Source organism: Balaenoptera ricei, chromosome 4 (assembly GCF_028023285.1).
Source record: "Balaenoptera ricei isolate mBalRic1 chromosome 4, mBalRic1.hap2, whole genome shotgun sequence".
Lineage (NCBI taxonomy): Eukaryota > Metazoa > Chordata > Mammalia > Artiodactyla > Balaenopteridae > Balaenoptera > Balaenoptera ricei.
In genome coordinates this window covers 95,766,708-95,788,819 of record NC_082642.1, presented here as the reverse complement: position 1 = coordinate 95,788,819, position 22,112 = coordinate 95,766,708, and the positions used below count along the sequence as shown (strand labels likewise).

Here is a 22,112-nt window from a genome sequence, read left to right as displayed (position 1 = left end):
ACCACAGGTATACTGTATATCTGTTTATGTACTATAAATATATCTGTACTTTATACATAAAAAGAGGAGTCAGTGGAGGATTAAGAATAACTAAATAAAAAATTTAAATTAAAATTTAAATTAAGAAAATTTAACTTATTAGCATTTAGCTTTATTTGCTGTATTTGCTGAGTGACTTTTAATATAATTAACTTATAAAAGTTGTAATGCATCGCTTATATATGCAAATTAGCAATTTATACACATAATAATAGCAATGTAATCACATTAAAAATTATTCAAAATATTTTTCCTAGCAAAACAATTACAAAAAGTTAATTCCTTAAAAATTATTTTTAGTGAACTTTTAAACTTTTTCTTGATGTGAGAAAATAACTTTTAACTTAACTAGCTGCACCTATGCATTTAGATACTGTCAACATTTTTTCTTTTCAGTAGTTGACATAACTAGTGATGGGTTGACTTACTTTTTTTTTTTTTTTACTCCTCCTGTCCCTCTCTCTTGCCCTCTGGGATCACCTTCCCAAATAAACTACCTGTACACATGCCTTTGTCTCAGGTTCTGCCTGTGGGGGAACCCAGGCTAAGGCACAACTCAAATGTCACTTCCTCAGGGGAGACCTTCAAGGACCCCTGCCCCCAGATAAATCAGGTCCCTGTTATCTGTTCTCACTGTTATATGCCCCTGAATTTTTGTGTGTGTGTGTGAGAAAATGACTTTTTACTTAACTAGGTGCTAGGTATGCATTTAGATATGGTCAACAGTTTTTTCTTTTCAGTACTAGATATAACCAATGATGGGTTGACTAATTTTTATAAATAACTATTAAAATGTAAACTATTTTTATGTAATTATGAAATCCCAAGTCACACACAGAAGCACTGAGGATCAAATATAAATAACATCCAAAAGGCAGCAGTGGCAAGTGCAACCACCTCTTTCAATTGTGACTTCAAAATCTCATAATATTGTTTTACACCCATTGAGTGCATGATGTAGAGCCTTCAAAAGGGGATGGGTCTGTGATGGGATTGAAAGAAAAGGAACAGGTGGAAGTAGTAAGCCTGACTCCTTAGATGAGTAAACTCCTATTGTGTACAGCTGAGACTGCCAAACAATTCTGAAATCTATAAGCTTGGATATATTCTGATTTATTCTGGTGTTAGCCAAGATGGACAGAAATTTTTGAAGAACCTGTAGTCTTCCTTCCCTTTTAATTATTCTCTTAGGAGAGAATAATTCCCTCAGTCTCTATTGAACACATATTTTTCAGTTACTTTGAGTTTCTTTCATTCATTTGACAAACTTTCATTGAATACCTCTTTCTGGCCCAGAGCTTAGAATGCAGTTATAAAAGATTTTTGATGAGTACCAACTGAGAACACTAGCTGATTCAGCTTCTGTCATGGCCACCTGTCTCATGACAATCTGGATCACACAGATGTCAGATCTATGTTTTAAGTGTTCTGGCTGCAGTGAGTGATCGTAATGAAATTCAGTTCAGTAGCCTTCCTGTGAATAAAACTATGGTTTACTAGTCTGCATTTGGACCATTCAGAACAATATTTTGGAGATAGTCATGGAGGTATGTTTTATTTTAGCAATCAGAAAACTTTTGGGAAAGGGAAAGAATATAGAAGGGAAGTTGGAGAGAAGAAATATCATCAAGGATTATTCTGATTATGCATCACAGGTCTATGGACCTCTATCTCGCCTTGGTCGTTTCACAGACAACAACTCAGAGGACTTTGTAGTAAAAAACCACTATCTCAACACCTATGAAGGTAAGCAATTCACATAATTACAAGTCTAGTATAAGAGTATTATCTTAGAAATATAAATATATAAAATATAGCAGTTTAGATTAAAAGCTAATCAAAAATTAAAATATTTGCAAGAAATAGCAATTGCATGTTTAGTATTATTAATAATATGAGTTCACAGAAACCAATAAAAACTGCTAAGACCCAAATAAATAAATGGATACACTATGCAACAATTTATTAAGGAGTAAAGTCAGTAAACTACTAAACATTTAAACATGTTTAATGTCAGTAAAATCAAAGTTTTGCAAAAATGAAATAGAAAAAAATTTTATACCAGGTTTGTGAAGCAAACAAGAAATATTTAATGAAATTGGCTCTTTATGAAGAAATGCCAGAAAACTAGTGGGCAAGGGGATGGATAAGTAGGGGATAAATTAGTGGAGAGGGTTATACCTGTTATAAAGTCCAAGAGAGGCTTTTTAAAATTATTTAAATTTCAGTTGAGAGGTTGGAGTATCACATGGCCAAGATCATGAGTTGATGGTCACACAATTGAACTTGCACCTCTGGCTGACCATCTCCAGAGCTGAATATGATAACCTGGTGTACATCCACTTTAGAATGGTGGTGCCATGTTTCATATGATCATTAATTTTCTGTCTATTATTGTGGAATGTTACATTTTTGTAGGGCAATGTTTTCATTTTAGAATGCATTTCTTATTTTATGATCTAAGTCATCAAGAATATAATTATATAGAAATTTCCTTTATATTTCAGGGACAATTCAATTATATGAGATACACCTTATCAATAATTCTAAATGAAACCACTTGGCACACAGCTACTAAAATTAACAGCATACTTCCAAATGATGTATTTAAGCACCGGATACTAAACATGTACTTCCTTCCTACAGGATTAGTCGAACTTGAGTCATGTCTCCCAGAATTTGTGACACAACCCCGAATCAGACCTCCAAAACCAAAAGTCACTACCACCAAAGATGGTTTTCTAAAGAGGGCTGCAAGGATGGACCATGAGTTGGCAGAGGTTCATAAGGTATAATTCTTATCTGGAAGACAAGATGCTTCTAGTGTGACTTTTACAGAGATATACTACACTCCAAAAATTGCACTTTGTCTTGGGCAGCAATGTCCAGTAGTTCTCAACACACAAGCCTACATTCTTTCTCCTCTCTAGACTTTTCTGGCAGTTACCTGTGCTGTGCCAATCAGTGTTTTTCCCCCTCATTTCAAACTGTAGGAAAACCTCTTAGAGGTTATTCTCCCCATTTGCAGAAGTCACGCTACTTTCTAAAAGTGGTTCTGACTTTGGATCTACACAGTAAAATGTGACACAACATTGAGGTGTAACAGGTTTCTAGGGTTCAGGATTACTGTTGATTTTAATAGTGTAATAGGCCTCATTTTCTCCCTTTTAGATTTGTTACCAGGGCATCATGAAGAAAGGGAGTCATGTTCAGCATCCCACTCATCTAGTTTAAACTCAGCTAAATGAGAAAGTTTGATGGTCATCTCCCATGAGCCAGCTGTGCAGCTTCATCCGTCAGCTTGGCTTTCTCTTTTGTTAATTGGACTATAGGTGTTCAGACATGGATACATTTGAATCCATAGTATATGACAGTGGTGCTCTATCTTTAGCCTGCATCAGAATCACCTGGAGGGCTTGTTAAAACACATGTTGCTGGGCCCCACCCCCAAAGTTTCTGATTCAGTAGGAGTGGGGCTGGAGTAATTGCATTTTTTTTGCAAGTTTCTAGGGGATGCTGATGTTGCAGGAACCACACTTTGAGACTCACTGATTTATGACATACCGTCATCACTGGTCCATGCATGTTTGTTTGTTCAGTTAGTAATAGCATAAAGATCCATGGGAGCCCACACTCAAGATAAAAATTAAGACCTTGACAATTATTTACTTATATCTGTGTGGTTCTTTCCCACATTATCCCCGTCTCCATTTACCGATTCTGAGTTCTATGTTCATCATTTTCTCTTTCTGTAAGAGTTTTTGTAGATATTCTTTATTAGAGTATGGAAGTTCCCTTTTATTCCTAATTTACTGAAGCTTTTAATCATGTGTTTATGTTGATTTTTATCAAATGTTTTGTCTGCATCTATTGAGATAATTATATATTTTTTCTTTAAAAAATTATTATTGTAATAAGGAACATTTATAGTTTTTTACAGATATTAATCTGTCCTCACATACTTAGTAGGAACATAACTTGGTCAGGATGTATTATTTTTAATATGTTGTTGGATTTGATTTACTGATATTTTGTTCAGAATTTTTATTCTATATTCATGAGCGAAATGGCCTTATTTTTCTTTCTCAGTTTGACTATATGTGGCATCAGTGTCAGAGTTATACAGGTCTTCTGAAATGAATTGGGGAGTATTCCTTTTTTCCTACTTTGAAAAGAGTTTAAATAAATTTGAGATGATCTTTCTCTTCAGGTTGGTAGAATATTCATATAAAATTATCTGAGACGGATGTTTTCTTCATGGGAAAAATTTTAAGCACTCCTTCAGTTTCCTTACAACTTACAGAACTTTCTGCAGCATTTTGGTAAATTATGTTTTCTTTACAAATTCCGTTTCACCTAACTTTTCAGATTTTTTTGCATATGGTTGTTGATAATATTATCAATACTTTAAAATCTTTTTAGTGTTTATCTATAATCATGCCCACTCTTTTCATTCATAATATTATTTATTTGTACTTTAACTCATTTTCCTTAATCAATTTTACTGGAGGTTTATTTTCTTGGTATTTTTTTCAAACATTTGAACTTTTGATTTTGTTGATTTTCTCTATGTATATTTTCTTCAATTACATTAATTCCCACTCATATTTATTTTATCTTTCTTTCTACTTTCTTTGGGTTAGTTTTGTGGTTCTTTTCCTAACTTAAAATAGACATGTAGCTCATTAATTTTCAGGCACTCATCAGTTTTATATAATATTTAAAGCTAACCATTTCCTTCAAAACACTGATTATGGTACATTCCATTAGTTTTGAGATATACTTTGGCATTAGTATTAATATCTAATTTTTTAAAACATCCATTGTGATTTTTGGACCTGTGAGTATTTAACAATGTGTTTAAAATTTCCAAATATGCAGGAATTGTAACTAATTTTCTAATGAATTTCTCAATTGCTCTATCGTCAGAGATCTTGGCCTGTATGATACCTATTCTTTGAAATTTAGTGAGGCTTGCTTTGTGAACTAGAATATGTGATTTTACATATAAAATAATCTAAGTCCACCTTGAAATAATACTATAACTGCACATGTCATGCAGATACCTTATAGTAGATTATTCCCAATTCCTCCCTACTGTCCCTGTGACATTGCTGTCATTCATTTCATTGATCCATATGCTATAATCACCCAATACATTTTTACTATCATATCATTTACTATCAATACATTTTTACTATCACTATGATTTAACAGTTATCCTTTAGGTCAATTAAAAATAAGAAAACATATTTCATTTTACCTTTATTTATTCCATATCTTCCACTCTTCCTTTCTTATATAGATCCAAGTTTCTGATGTATGTCATTTTTCTCCTGCCTGAAGAACTTGTTTCACCATTTATTACAGGGCAGGTCTGCTGGAAATGAACTCCTTCAGTTTTTATTTGTCTCAGGAAGTCTGTATGAATCCTTTACTTTTTTTTGAGATATAATTCACATACCATAAAGTTAACCCTTGTAAAGTATACAATTCAGTTATTTTTAGCATACTTATAAGATTGTTCTACCATCAACACTGTCTAATTCCAGAACATTCTAAGCATCCCCAAAAGAAACCCCATAACCATTAGCAGTCACTCCCAATTACCCTCTTCCCCCTACCACCTGGCAACCACTAATTTACTTTCTTTTTATGGATTTGCCTTTTCTGTACATTTCATATAAATAGAATCATACAACATATGGCCTTTTGTGTTTGGCTTCTTTCATGTAGCATAATGTCTTCAAAGTTCATCCATGTTGGAGCATGTCTCAGTATTTCCTTACTTTTTATGCTTGCATAATATTCCATTGTGTGGATATACCACATTTGTTAATCTACGTATCAGTTGATGGAAATTTGAGTTGTTTCTACTTTTTGTCTATTTTTGTATAAATAATGCTCATATTCACATTCATGTACATGTTTTTTAGTTCTCTTGGGTCTATACCTAGGAGTAATTTCTGCGTCACATGATAACTCTATATTATACTTTTTGAGGAACTGCCAGACTGTTAAAAGTGGCTGCACTATTTTACATTCCCACCAGCAATGTATGAGCATTCCAATTTTTCCACATCTTTTCCATCTCTTGTTATTTTCCATCTTTCTTATTATAGCCATCCTAGAGTGTGTAAGGGGATATATCATTGTGGATTTGATTTGTATTTGTCTAATAATTAATGAATTTTGTCATCTTTTCATGTGCCTTTTGGTTATTTGTATATCTTTTTTGGAGAAATGTCTATTCAGATACTCTGCTTATTTTTTAATTGGGTTTCTTTTTATTGTTTATCATAAACATTATTTTTAATGTTTTTATTGTTTTTTTAATTTAATTTTTTTTTTATACAGCAGGTTCTTATTAGTCATCAATTTTATACACATCAGTGTATACATGTCAATCCCAATCTCCCAATTCATCCCACCCCCACCCCCACCCCCCTGCTGATTTCCCCCCTTGGTGTCCATACATTTCTTCTCTACATCTGTGTCTCAATTTCTGTCCTGCAAACCGGTTCATCTGTACCATTTTTCTAGGTTCCACATATATGCATTACTATGTGATATTTGTTTTTCTCTTTCTGACTTACTTCACTCTGTATGACAGTCTTCTAGATTCATCCACGTCTCTACAAATGACTCAATTTCGTTCATTTTTATGGCTGAGTAATATTCCATTGTATATATGTACCACATCTTCTTTATCCATTTGTCTGTCGATGGGTATTTAGGTTGCCTCCATTACCTGGCTATTGTAAATAGTGCTGCAATGAACATTGGGATGCATGTGTCTTTTTGAATTATGGTTTTCTCTGGGTGTATGCCCAGTAGTGGGATGGCTGGGTCATATGGTAATTCTATTTTTAGTTTTTTAAGGAACCTCCATACTGTTCTCCATAGTGGCTGTATCAATTTACATTCCCACCAACAGTGCAAGAGGGTTCCCTTTTCTCCACACCCTCTCCAGCATTTGTTGTTTGTAGATTTTCTGATGATGCCCATTCTAACTGGTGTGAGGTGATATCTCATTGTAGTTTTGATTTGCATTTCTCTAATAATTAGTGATGTTGAGCAGCTTTTCATGTGCCTCTTGGCCATCTGTATGTCTTCTTTGGAGAAATGTCTGTTTAGGTCTTCTGCCCATTTTTCGATTGGGTTGTTTGTTTTTTTAATATTGAGCTGCATGAGCTGTTTATATATTTTGGAGATTAATCTTTTGTCCGTTGATTCGTTTGCAAATATTTTCTCCCATTCTGAGGGTTGTCTTTTCATCTTGTTTATGGTTTCCTTTGCTGTGCAAAAGTTTTGAAGTTTCATTAGGTCCCATTTGTTTATTTTTGTTTTTATTTCCATTACTCTAGGAGGTGGATCAAAAAAGATCTTGCTGTGATTTATGTCAAAGAGTGTTCTTCCTATGTTTTCCTCTAAGAGTTTTATAGTGTCCACTCTTACATTTAGGTCTCTAATCCATTTTGAGTTTATTTTTGTGTATGGTGTTAGGGAGTGTTCTAATTTCATTCTTTTACATGTAGCTGTCCAGTTTTCCCAGCACCACTTATTGAAGAGACTGTCTTTTCTCCATTGTATATCCTTGCCTCCTTTGTCATAGATTAGTTGACCATAGGTCCATGGGTTTATCTCTGGGCTTTCTGTCCTATTCCATTGATCTATATTTCTGCATTTGTGCCAGTACCATACTGTCTCGATTACTGTAGCTTTGTAGTATAGTCTGAAGTCAGGGAGTCTGATTCCTCCAGCTCCACTTTTTTCCCTCAAGACTGCTTTGGCTATTCGGGGTCTTTTTTGTCTCCATACAAATTTTAAGATTTTTTGTTCTAGTTCTGTAAAAAATGCCATTGGTAATTTGGTAGGGATTGCATTGAATCTGTGGATTATTTTGGGTAGTATAGTCATTTTCACAGTGTTGATTCTTCCAATCCAAGAACATGGTATATCTCTCCATCTGTTGGTATCATCTTTAATTTCTTTCATCAGTGTCTTATAGTTTTCTGCACACAGGTCTTTTGTCTCCCTAGGTAGGTTTATTCCTAGGTATTTTATTCTTTTTGTTGCAGTGGTAAATGGGAGTGTTTCCTTAATTTCTCTTTCAGATTTTTCATCATTAGTATATAGGAATGCAAGAGATTTCTGTGCGTTAACTTTGTATCCTGCAACTTTACCAAATTCATTGATAAGCTCTAGTAGTTTTCTGGTGGCATCTTTAGGATTCTCTATGTATAGTATCATGTCATCTGCAAACAGTGACAGTTTTACTTCTTCTTTTCCAATTTGGATTCCTTTTATTTCTTTTTCTTCTCTGATTGCTGTGGCTGAAACTTCCAAAACTATGTTGAATAATAGTGGTGAGAGTGGACAACCTTGTTTTGTTCCTGATCTTAGAGGAAATGCTTTCAGTTTTTCACCATTGAGAAGGATGTTGGGGGTGGGTTTGTCATATATGGCCTTTATTATGTTGAGGTAAGTTCCCTCTATGCCTACTTTCTGGAGACTTTTTATCATAAATGGGTGTTGAATTTTGTTGAAAGCTTTTTCTGCCTCTATTGAGATGATCATATGGTTTTTCTTCTTCAGTTCTTTAACATGGTTTATCACATTGATTAATTTGAGTATATTGAAGAATCTTTGCATTCCTGGGATAAACCCCACTTGATCATGGTGTATGATCCCTTTTAATGTGCTGCTGGATTCTGTTTGCTAGTATTTTGTTGAGGATTTTTGCATCTATGTTCATCAGTGATATTGGTCTGCAGTTTTTTTTGTGACATCTTTGTTAGGATTTGATATCAGGGTGATGGTGGCCTCATAGAAGGAGTTTGGGAGTGTTCCTCCTTCTGCTATATTTTGGAAGAGTTTGAGAAGGATAGGTGTTAGCTCTTCTCTAAATGTTTGATAGAATTTGCCTGTGAATCCATCTGGTCCTGGGTTTTCGTTTGTTGGAAGATTTTAAATCACAGTTTCAATTTCAGTGCTTATGATTGGTCTGTTTATATTTTCTATTTCTTCCTGGTTCAGTCTCGGAAGGTTGTGCTTCTGTAAGAATTTGTCCATTTCTTCCAGGTTGTCCGTTTTATTGCCATACAGTTGCTTGTAATAATCTCTCATGATGCTTTGTGTTTCTGCAGTGTCAGTTGTTTCTTCTCCTTTTTCATTTCTAATTTTATTGATTTGAGCCCTCTCCCTTTTTTTCTTGATGAGTCTGGCTAGTGGTTTATCAATTTTGTTTACCTTCTCAAAGAACCAGCTTTTAGTTTTATTGATCTTTGCTATCATTTTCTTCATTTCTTTTTCATTTATTTCTGATCTGATCTTTATGATTTCTTTCCTTCTGTTAACTTTCAGGGTTTTTTGTTTTTCTTTCTCTAATTGCTTTAGGTGTAAGATTAGGTTTTTTATTGGAGATGTTTCTTGTTTCTTGAGGTAGGATTGTATTGCTATAAACTTCCCCCTTAGAACTGCTTTTGCTACATCCCATAGATTTTGGGTCATCGTGTTTACACTGTCATTTGTTTCTAGGTATTTTTTGATTTCCTCTTTGATTTCTTCAGTGATCTCTTGGTTATTTAGTAGTGTATTGTTTAGCCTCCATGTGTTTGTATTTTTTACAGATTTGTTTCCTGTAATTGATACCTAGTCTCATAGCATTGTGGTCAGAACAGATACTTGATACGATTTCAATTTCCTTAAATTTACCAAGGCTTGATTTGTGACCCAAGATATGATCTGTCCTGGAGAATGTTTCATGAGCACTGGAGAAGATAGTGTATTCTGGTGTTTTTGGATGGAATGTCCTATAAGTATCAATTAAGTCCATCTTGTTTAATATATCATTTAAAGCTTGTGTTTCCTTTTTATTTTCATTTGGGATGATCTGTCCATTGGTGAAAGTGGGGTGTTAAAGTCCCCTACTATGATTGTGTTACTGTTGATTTCCCCTTTTATGGCTGTTAGCATTTGCCTTAAGTATTGAGGTGCTCCTATGTTGGGTGCATAAATACTTATAATTGTTATATCTTCTTCTTGTATTGATCCCTTGATCATTATGTAGTGTCCTTCTTTGTCTCTTGTAATAGTCTTTATTTTAAAGTCTATTTTGTCTGATACGAGAATTGCTACTCCAGCTTTCTTTTGATTTCCATTTGCATGGAATATCTTTTTCCATCTCCTCACTTTCAGTCTGTATGTGTCCCTAGGTCTGAAGTGGGTCTCTTGTAGACAGGATATATACAGGTCTTCTTTTTGTATCCATTCAGTCAGTGTGTGTCTTCTGGTTGCAGATTAAAACCATTTACATTTAATGTAGTTATCAATGTGTGTGTTCCTATTACCATTTTCTTAATTGTTTTGGGTTTGTTATTGTGGGTCTTTTCCTTCTCTTGTGTTTACTGCCTAGAGAAGTTCCTTTAGGATTTGGTGTAAAGCTGGTTTGGTGGTGCTGAATTCTCTTAGCTTTTACTTGTCTGTAAAGGTTTTAATTTCTCCGTCGAATCTAAATGAGATCTTTGCTGGGTAGAGTAATCTTGGTTGTAGGTTTTCCTCTTTCATCACTTTAAATGTGTCCTGCCACTCCCTTCTAAGTTGCAGAGTTTCTGCTGAAAGATCACCTCTTAACCTTATGGGAATTCCCTTGTATGTTATTTGTTGCTTTTCCCTTGCTGCTTTTGATATTTTTTCTTTGTGCTTAATTTTTGATTTTGTGATTAATATGTGTCTTGGCGTGTTTCGCCTTGGATTTATCCTGTATGGGACTCTCTGTGCTTCCTAGACTTGATTGACTATTTCCTGTCCCATATTAGGGAAGTTTTCAACTATAATCTCTTCAAATATTTTGTCAGTCCCTTTCTTTTTCTCTTCTTCTTCTGGGATCTCTATAATTCAAATGTTGGTGTGTTTAATATTGTCCCAGAGGTCTCTGAGACTGTCCGCAATTCTTTGCATTATTTCTTCTTTATTCTACGCTGCAGTAGTTACTTCCACTATTTTATCTTCCAGGTCACTTATCCATTCTTCTGCCTCAGTTATTCTGCTATTCATTCCTTCTAGAGAATTTTAAATTTCATTTATTGTGTTGTCTCCATTGTTTGTGTGCTCTTTAGTTCTTCTAGGTACTTGTTAAACGTTTCTTGTATTTTCTCCACTCTGTTTCCAAGATTTTGGATCATCTTTACTATCATTAGTCTGAATTCTTTTTCAGGTAAACTGCCTATTTCCTCATTTGTTTGGTCTGGTGGGTTTTTACGTTGCTCCTTCTGTGTATTTCTCTGTCTTCCCATTTTGCTTAACTTATTGTGTTTGGGGTCTCCTTTCTGCAAGCTGCAGGTTCGTAGTTCCTGTTGTTTTTGGTCTGTGCCCCCAGTGGGTAAGGTTGGTTCAGTGGGTTGTGGAGGCTTCCTGGTGGAGGGGACTGATGTGTGTGTTCTGGTGGATGAGGCTGGATCTTGTCTTTCTGGTGGGCAGGACCACGTCTGGTGGTCTGCTTTGGGGTGTCTGTGAACTTATTATGATTTTAGGCAGCCTCTCTGCTAATGGGTGGGGTTGTGTTCCTGTCTTGCTAGTTGTTTGGCATAGGGTGTCCAGCACTGTAGCTTGCTGGTCGTTGAGTGGAGCTGGGTCTTAGCGTTGAGATGGAGATCTCTGAGAGAGCTTTCACCATTTGCTATTACGGGGGGCCAGGAGGTCTCTGGTGGACCAATGTCCTGAACTTGGCTCTCCCACCTCAGAGGCTCAGGCCTGACAAACGGCTGGAGCACCAAGACTGTGTCAGCCGCCTGGCTTTTGGGAAGTCTGAGGTCTTCTGCCAGTGTTCAGTAGGTGTTCTGTATGAGCTGTTCCACATGCAGATGTATTTTTAATGTATTTCTGGGGAGGAAGGTGATCTCCACGTCTTACTCCTCTGCCATCTTGAAGCTCCAAACTCGGGAACTCCACACTCCAGAGGCCCTCTTTTCCATGTGGTGCCTCTCCCCTTCTGCACGGGTCCTAACCCTCTCCGTTTTTTTCTTGGTGAGTCTGGCTGAGGGTTTATCAATTTTGTTTATCTTCTCAAAGAACCAACTTTTAGTTTTATTGATCTTTGCTATTGTTTTCTTCGTTTCTATTTCATTTACTTCTGCTCTGATCTTTATGATTTGTTTCCTTATACTAACTTCGGGGTTTTTTTTGTTGTCTAGTTGCTTTAGGTGTAAGGTTAGAGTGTTTATTTGAGGTTTTTCTTGTTTCTTGAGGTGAGATTGAATTGGTATAAACTTCCCTGTTAGAACTGCTTTTGCTGCGTCCAATAGGTTTTGGTGCTCGTGTTTTCACTGTCATTTGGTTCTATGTATTTTTTGACTTCTTCTTTGATTTCTTCAGTGATCTCTTGGTTAGTTAGTAGTGTATTGTTTAGCCTCCAGGTGTTTGTGTTTTTTAGTTTTTTTCATGAACTGATTTCTAATCTCATAGTGTTGTCAGAAAAGATGCTTGATACAGTGTCAATGTTGTTAAACTTACCAAGGCTTGATTTGTGACCAAAGATGTGATCTGTCCTGGAGAATGTTCCGTGTGCACTTGAGAAGAAAGTGTCTTCTGCCGCTTTCGGGTGGAATGTCCTATAAATATCAATTAAGTCTATCTGTTCTTTTGTGTCATTTAAAGCTTGTGTTTCCTTATTTATTTTGTGTCTGGATGATCTGCCCATTGGTGTAAATGGGGTGTTAAAGTCCCCCACTATTATTGTGTTACTGTCGATTTCCCCTTTTATGGTTTTTAGCATTTGCCTTATATATTGAGGTGCTCCTATGTTGGGTGTATAAATATTATAATAGTTATATCTTGTTCTTTGATTGATCCCTTGATCATTTTGTAGTGTCCTTCTTGTCTCTTGTAACAGTCTTTATTTTAAAGTCTATTTTATCTGACATGAGTATTGCTACTCAAGCTTTCTTTTGATTTCCATTTGCACAGAATATCTTTTCCATTCCCTTACTTTCAGTCTTTATGTGTTCCTAGGTCTGAAGTGGGTCTCTTGTAGACAGCATATAAACAGGTCTTGTTTTTTTTGTTTGTTTTTTTATTTGGCTGTGCCGGGTCTTAGCTGTTGCACGCGGGATCTTTAGCTACAGCATGCAGGATCTAGTTCCCTGACCAGGGATCAAACCCACACCCCCTGCATTGGTAGCATGGAGTCTTAACCACTGGACCACCAAGGAAGTCCCAAACAGGTCTTGTTTTTGTCTCCATTGAGCCTGTTTGTGTCTTTTGGTTGGAGCATTTAATTCATTTACATTCAAGGTAATTATCAATATGTATGTTCCTATTACCATTTTCTTAATTGTTTTGGGTTTGTTTTTGTGGGTCTTTTTCTTCTCTTGTGTTTCCCACCTAGAGAAGTTCCTTTAGCATTTGTTGTAAAGCTGGTTTGGTGGTGCTGAATTCTCATAGCTTTTGCTTTTCTGTAAAGCTTTTGATTTCTCTGTCAAATCTAAATGAGATCCTTGCTGGGTAGAGTAATCTTGGTTGTAGGTTTTACCGTTTCCTCACTTTAAATATATCCTGCCACTCCCTTCTGGCCTGCAGAGTTTCTGCTGAAAGATCAACTCTTAACCTTTTGGGGATTCCCTTGTATGTTATTTGTTGCTTTTCTCTTGCTGGTTTTAATATTTTTTCTTTGAATTCAATTTTTGTTAGTTTGATTAATATGTGTCTTAGAGTGTTTCTCCTTGGGTTTATCCTGTATGGAACTCTCTGCGCTTCCTGGACTTGGGTAGCTATTTCCTTTCCCATGTTAGGGAAGTTTCTGACTATAATCTCTTCAAATATTTTCTCAGACCCTTTCTCTTTCTCTTCTTCCTCTGGGACACCTATAATTTGAATGTTTGTGCATTTAATGTTGTCCCAGAGGTCTCTGAGAGTGTCCTCCCTTTTCATTCTTTTTTCTTTTTTCTGCTCCTTGGCAGTTATTTCTACCATTCTATCTTCCATCTCACTTATTCATTCTTCTGCCTCAGTTATTGATCCCTTCTAGTGTATTTTTCATTTCATTTATTGTGTTGTTCACCACTGTTTGTTTTTTAGTTCTTCTGGATCCTTGTTAAACATTTCTTGTATTTTCTTGATCCGTGCCTCCATTCTATTTCTGAGATTCTGGATCATCTTTACTGTCATTACTCTTAATTCCTTTTCAGGTATGTTGCCTATTTCCTCTTCATGTATTTGGTCTTGTAGGTTTTTACCTTCCTCCTTCATCTCTAACGTATTTTTTTGTCGTCTCATTTTTTTTTAATGGGTGGGGCTGTGTTCCTGTCTTACTGGTTGTTTGGCCTGAGGCGTCCAGCACTGGGGTTTGCAGGCAGTTGGTTGGAGACAGGTCTAAGTGCCAAGATGAGGACCTCTGGGAGAACTCACACCTATTAAAGTCTAAGGCCCAAGAAGAGGACCTCTGGGAGAACTCACACCTATTAATAGTCTCTGGGGCCTGAGGTTCTCTGTTAGTCCAGTGGTTTGGACTTGGCGCTCCCTCCACAGGAGCTCAGGCCCAACCCCAGCCTGGGAACCAAGACCCCACAAGCCATGTGACATGGCAAAAGAAAAAAAAGGGCAACAAATAAAAAAGAACAGAACAATAACAAAGAATAAAAAATAAAATAAAATTAGAAAAATTAAAATTAAACCACAACAACACAGCAAAACAGAACCAGCACAGCAAAAAAATGAAAAAATAAAAATTAAATGAAAAAATAAAATAAAAAAAAAGGGGCTTCCCTGGTGGCGCAGTGGTTGAGAATCTGCCTGCCAATGCAGGGGACATGGGTTCAAGCCCTGGTCTGGGAAGATCCCACATGCTGTGGAGCAACTAGGCCCTTGAGCCACAACTACTGAGCCTGCGCGTCTGGAGCCTGTGCTCCGCAACAAGAGAGGCCGCAATAGTGAGAGGCCCACACACCGTGATGAAGAGTGGCCCCCACTTGCCGCAACTAGAGAAAGCCCTCGCACAGAAAAAAAAAAAAACAAAAACGTGTGTGTGTGTGGGGGGGCCCTTAGGCCCAGTACCCACACAGCCAGGAGAGGCCTTGGATTGGGAGGGCAGGGCTCAAACCCGGGTCCCAGCCGGCCACAGGGGGCCCTGGGGGTGGGGGGCTCAGGCCCAGGACCCCAGCAGGCTTTCTGGGGTCTGAGGGGGTGGGGGAGACACTGGCCATGTTCCCTTCTGATCCCCCGACCCTCCAAAAGTCCCTCTCCATCCCCACCAATCCCCATGCCATGAGTGGGCCACTCCAAGTGTGGGAATCTCTCCCCTCCCCCAGCTCCCCCTCAGGGGCATCGGTCCCATCCCACCTCCACTTTTTTTCCCCCTCCCACGTCCTACCTGGTCACATGGGGATTCCTCCCATCCCCTTAGGTGTCCAAGGTCCCCCACCAGTGCCTAGTAGATGCCCTACTTGTGAGGAGACACGAACCTTGCATCCACCTATTCCGCCATCTTGACTCCTGTTTAAAACTTTTGAGTCCCCTTAAATCCAACTACTAATAGACTATTGTTGACAAGAACCCTTACTGATAACATAAACAGTCAATCAACATGTATTTTGTACATGTAGTATATACTATATTCTTACAATAAAGAGAAAAGATTAAGAAAATCATAAGGAAAAGAAAATACATTTACAGTACTGTACTGTATTTATTGATACCATAAGTTTATGTCATCTGTTGACAAGATGAATCCTCTGTCAGTCAGTATCTACCTATATCAATATTGTCAGTATTGCATTATATGATACAAAATACAGTAGAAGTTATATGTACTACTAATACCAACATTAAAAATGAAAAAATTACATTAAAAAATTTATTTTTACTTACGGGAATAACGATTCATGCACTGATAACAAAGAAGCGGCAATATGATTGCTTAATGGTAGCCTAGTGTAATCAATACAATTTCTTCACATAGCCTAGCCCATACACTAATGAATGAATTATTATAAAATTTTAATGGCCTATAGTATTACAGTCATATTCATAATACAGACTTGGAAACACTGTTACATTTTTTTAAAAAGTCACTTACCTGTGGTAATAGGGTGATACGCAGTTTCTCAAATTATGAGAGAGAGAGGCATTTGGTACGGTAATGTAATTCTTTGAAAGCAAAGTTATAAATCAATAATAAAACTAACACATTATTAATTTTATATTAAATATCACTCACCTTGTGCCTATGTTAAGATATCCACTCCAATCTTTTTTCTTATTACAGTTGATTTACATTATTTTATTAGTTTCAAGTGTACAACACAGTGATTCAAGATTTTTATAGATTATACTGTAAAGTTGTTACAAAATAATGGCTATATTTCCCTGTGCTATACAATATATCCTTGTTGCTTATCTATTTTATACATAGTAGTTTATATCTCTTAATCTCACCCCATCCCTATCTTGCCCCTCCCCCCCTCCCCTCTCCCCACTGGTAACCACTAGTTTGTTCTCAGTATCTGTGGATCTGTTTCTGTTTTGTTATATACATTTGTTTGTTTAATTTTTTAGATTCTACATATAAGTGATAACATCAGTCTTTGTCTTTCTCAGTCTGACTTACTTCACTGAGCATAATACTCTCTAGATCTATCCATGTTGTTGCAAATGGCAGAACTTTATTCATTTTTATGGCTGAGTAATATTCCATTGTATATATACACCACATCTCCTTTATGAATTTTTCTGTTGATGGACACTTTGGTTGCTTCCATGTCTTAGCAAATGTAAATAATGATCCTTTGAACATGGGGGTACATGTATCTTTTCAAATTAGTATTTTTGTTTTCTTTGGATATATATCCACGAGTAGAATTTCTGGATCACATGGTTGTTTCATTTTTTCTTTTTTCTTTTTTTTTTTGAGGAACTTCCATACTGATTTCCAATGTAGCAGCACCAAGTTACATTCCCACCAACAGTGTACAAGGGTTCCCCTTTCTCCACATACTCACCAACATTTATAATTTGTGGTCTTTTTGATGATAGCCACACTGACAGGTGTGAGTGTGATAGCCACTCTCTTATTGTGGTTTTGATTTGCATTCTCTGATAATTATCAATGTTAAACATCTTTTCATGTGCCTACTGGCCATTCGTATGTATTCTTTGGTAAAGTGTCTATTCAAGTCTTATGCCCTTTTTTTTTTTTTTAACATCTTTATTGGAGTATAATTGCTTTACAATGGTGTGTTAGTTTCTGCTTTATAACAAAGTGAATCAGTTATACATATAAATATGTTCCCATATCTCTTCCCTCTTGTGGCTCCCTCCCTCCCGCCCTCCCTATCCCACCCCTCTAGGTGGTCACAGAGCACCGAGCTGATCTCCCTGTGCTATGCGGCTGCTTCCCACTAGCTATCTATTTTACATTTGGTAGTGTATATATGTCCATGCCACTCTCTCACCCTGTCACATCTTACCCCTCCCCCTCCCCATATCATCAAGTCCATTCTCCAGTAGGTCTGTGTCTTTATTCCCGTCTTGCCACTAGGTTCTTCATGACCTTTTTTTTTTTTTCCTTAGATTCCATATATATGTGTTAGCATACTGTATTTGTTTTTCTCTTTCTGACTTACTTCACTCTGTATGACAGACTCTAACTCCATCCACCTCACTACATTCTGCCCATTTTTTAATCGGATTGTTTGTTTTTCTGATACTGACTTGTATGAGCTGTTTGTACATTGTGGATAATAACCCTTTATCGGTCATATTATATGCATGTATTTTATTCCATTCAGTAGGTTGTGTTTTCATTTTGTTGATGGTTTCCTTTGCTGTGCAAAAGCTCAAGTTTAATTAGGTCCTATTTGTTCATTTTTACTTTTGTTTCTTTTGCCTTAGGAGACAGATCCATAAAAAATATTGCTACAATTTATGTCCAAGAGTTTTCTGCCTATGTTCTTTACTACGAGTTTTATGGTCTCCATTCTTACATGTAGGTCTTTAATCCATTTGAGTTTATTTTTGTATACGGTGTGAGGAAAGTTTCTAATATTATTCTTTTACATGTAGCTGTCCAGTTTTCCCAGCACCACTTATTGAAGAGACTGTCTTATCTCCACTGTATATTCTTGCATCCTTTGACAAAAATTAATTGAAAATAAGTGCATGGGTTTATTTCTGAGCTCTTTATTCTGTTCAATTGATCTATGTGTGTTTTTATGGCAGTACCATGCTGTTTTGATTACTGTAGCTTTGTAGTATAGTCCAAATTCAGGGAGCATGTTACCTCAAGCTTTTTTCTTTTAAGATTGCTTTAGTAATTAAGGGTCTTTTGTGGTACATATAAATTTTAGGGTTATTTGTTTTGGTTCTGTTGAAAATGTCATGGATATTTTGATAGGGATTGCATTAAATGTGTAGATTGCTTTGGGTAGTATGGACATTTTAACAATATTAGTTCTTCCAATTCAAGAACACAGTATATATTTCCATTTATTTGTATCATTTTCAAATTCCTTCATCAATGTTTTATAGTTTCAGAGTAGAGGTCTTTGACCTCCTTGGTAAGTTTATTCCTTAGGTATTTTATTATTTTTGATGTGACTTTAAATGGGGTTGTTTCCTTGCTTTCTCTTTATGATAGTTCATTATTAGTATATAGAAAAGCACATATCCTGTAACTTTACTGAATTACTTTATTGGTTCTAATAGTTTCTTTTGTGGAAATTTTAGGGTTTCCTATATATAGTATCATGTCATTTGCAAATCGTGACAGCTCTACTTCTTCCCTTCCAATTTGGATGAGGTTTTTTGTTTTTTGTTGTCTGATTACTGTGATGAGGACTTCGAACACTATGTTAAATAGAAGTGGCAAGAGTGGGCATTCTTGTCTTATTCCTGATTTTGGAGGAAAAGCTTTCAGCTTTTCACCATTGAGTATGATGTTAGCTGTGGGTCTGTGATAAATGGTTTTTATTATGTTGATATATGTTCCCTCTATATCCACTTTGATGAGAATTTTTATCATGAATGGATGTTGAATTTTGTCAAATGCTTTTTCTGCCTATGTTGAGATGATTATATGATTTTTGCCTTTCCTTTTGTTAATGTGATGTATCATATTGATTGATTTGTGAATATTGAACCATCTTTGCATCCCTCAAATAAATCCCACTTGATCATGGTGTATGATCCTTTTTATATATTGTTGGATTGGGTTTGCGGATATTTTGTTGAGGATTTTTGTATATATATTCATGAAAGATATTGGCCTGTAATTTTCTTTTTTTGCAGTGTCTTTGTCTAGTTTTGGTATCAGGGTAATGGTGGCCTCATAGAATGATTTTGGGAGTGCTCCATCCTCTTCCATTTTTTGGAAAAGTTAAGGCTAGGTTGGTAGAATTCCCTTGTGAAGCTGTCTTGTTCTGGATTTCCGTTTGCTGGGAGGGTTTTTGTTGTGTTTTGTTTAGGGTTTTTTGGTTTGTTTTGTTTTTTACAGATTCAAGTCACTAGTAGTGATCTGTCTATTCAGATTGTCTATTTCTTCCTGATTCAGTCTTAGAAGGTTATATGTTTCTAGAAATTTGTCCATTTCTTCGATTGTCCAATTTGTTGTCATATAACTATTCATAGTATTTCCTTATTTTTTGTATCTCTGTGATATCAGTTGTTATTTCTCCTCTTTCATTTCTCATTTTGTTGATTTGGGTCCTCTTTTTTCCTCTTGAGGAGCCGGGCTAAAGGTTTGTCAACTGTGTTTATCTTTTCAAAAACCAGCCCTTGGTTTCATTGATCTTTTTTATTATTTATTTGGTCTCTGTTTTATTATGTCCTCTCTGATCTTTATTATTTCATTTTTTCTGCTGACTTTTGGCTTTGTTTGGTCTTCTTTTTCTAATTACTTTCAATGGAACGTTAGGTTGTTTGAGATTTTTTGTTTGTTTCTTGAGGTAGGCCTGTATCACTATAAACTTTCCTCTTAGGACTGCTTTTGCTGCATTCCACCAATTTTGGAAAGTTGTGTTTCCATTTTCATTTGTCTTGAGGTATTTCCTCTTTGATATCTTCACTGACCTATTTTTTTTTTAGTTACATGTTGTTTAGTCTCCACGTGTTTGTGCTTTTCCCTTTTTTTTTTTCTGTAACTGATTTTTAGTTTCATACAATTGTGGTAGAAAAAAAATGCTTGACACAATTTCTATTTTCTTAAATTTGTTGAGATTTGTGGCCTAGCATGTGATCCATCCTGGATAATGTTCCATGTGCACTTGAAAACAAAGTATATTCTGCTGTTTTGGGATAGAATGTCCTGTAGATATCTATTAAGCCCAGCTGGTTTATTGTATCATTTAAGACCAGTGTTGCCTAACTGATATTCTGTCTGGATGATCTGTCCATTGATATAAGTCAGATTTAAAGTCCCCTACTATTATTGTATTATTATCAACTTCTCCCTTTATGTCTGTTAATATTTGATTTATATATTTAGGTGTTCCTGTAATGGGTGCGTACATGTTAATGAGTGTAATATCCTCTTTATTGATCCCTTTATCATTACATAAAGCTCTTCTTTATCTTTTGTTATAGACTTTTCTAAAGTCTATTTTATCTGATATGGGTATTGCTACCCCTGCTTTTTTTTTTTTTAAAGGGGTAATATTTTAATACCATCCTGTATGTGTGTGTGTACACATTTATCTGAATATTTTCAATCAGCTTGACTGAGGTATAATTTACATATAAGAAAATACACATAGTTGCATATAGAGTTGGATGAGTTCAAAAATACATATCCCTAAGTCAGCTCCACACAATCCAGATACAAGACATTTCCTTTTACCTTAGGAACCTCTCCCTGGTTTGAGAAAAGGAGCAATAAAGTATAAACTCTTCAAGTAGAGTTTTGTAAGTTTTATCAAGGCTACTGGTTGAGGAAGGAATATTAGGCTCAAGAGCTTGGGCACTGGCGTATGAGAGCCAAAGTTTCAATTAGCCAAACAAAACACTTTACCCCTGCTTTCTTGTCTTGTCTTTCTTATTCAGTCACCCACCCCATGTCTTTTGATTGGACCATTTAGTCCATTGATATTTAAAGTAATTATTGATAGGTTTGTACTTATTATTATTACTTGTTTTCTGGTTGTTTTTGTAGTTTTTCTCTGTTCATGTCTTCTTTTTGCTTCTTCTTTTTTAGTTTGATGATTTTCTTTAGTAGTGTGCTTATGTTCCTTTCCTCTCCATTTTTGTGTAACTACTGTAGGTTTTTGATTTGTGGTTACCACGGGATTCATATATGTTGATCTATAACTAAATCTACTTCTTTTAAACTGGTAGTAATTTAAATTCAAACACATTGTAAAATATCTACCTTTTTTGCTCCCTCCCCCCACATTTTGTGTTTTGATGTCCTATTTTATGTCTTCATGTTTATACCTTCACTACGTGTGTAGTTATATTTGCTTTTACAGTTTTTGTCTTTCACCTTTGTACTCGTTTATTTAAGTGGTTGATCCTCAGCCTTTACTGTATATTTTCCTTTCCTAGTGGGATTTTTCCTTTACCATAGTTTCTTCCTCCTTGTCATAGGCTTTTTTTTTAACTTAGAGAAGACTCTTTAACATTTTAGTGTAGGTTTAGTACTGATGAACTCTTATTTAGTTTTTGCTTGTCTGAGTTCTTTGTCTCTCCTTCAATTCTAAATGATAATCTTGCTAGGTTACAGATTTTTCCCTTTGAATACTTCGGATATATCACGGCCCTCCCTCTGGCCTGCAAAGTTTCTGCAGAAAAATCAGCTGATAGCTTTATGGTGGTTCCCTTGTATATGACTCTTTGTTTTTTTCTTGCTGCTTTTAGAATTCTTGCTTTATCTTTAACTTTTGCTATTTTAATTATGATATGTCTTGGTGTGGGTCTGTTTGGGTTCACCTTGTTTGGGACACTCTGTGCTTCCTGTATAGTACCTGGATATGTTTTCTTTCTTCAAGTTTGGAAAGCTTCAGCCATAATTTCATCAAATACATTTTGACCCCCTTCTCTCTCTTTTCTCCTTCTGGGACCCTTATAATGTAAATGTTGATATCCTT

At 35.9% G+C, this 22,112-nt stretch overlaps 1 protein-coding gene across 10 annotated transcripts in view; it reads left to right on the top strand.

Moving 5' to 3' along the window:
* The window catches only part of CFAP91 (cilia and flagella associated protein 91), a 130,567-nt gene that overhangs the window by 50,829 nt on the left and 57,626 nt on the right, over positions 1 to 22,112 (top strand). For all 10 annotated transcript variants that reach the window (XR_009502929.1, XR_009502927.1, XR_009502928.1 and 7 more), the window contains 2 exons: positions 1,603 to 1,785; positions 2,686 to 2,828. Coding sequence is in view for 6 of the 10 variants with exons in the window: in XM_059921041.1 (XP_059777024.1) it covers positions 1,603 to 1,785; positions 2,686 to 2,828 (326 nt within the window). In the remaining 4 variants the exon portion in view is untranslated. The remainder of the gene's footprint in view (positions 1 to 1,602; positions 1,786 to 2,685; positions 2,829 to 22,112) is intronic.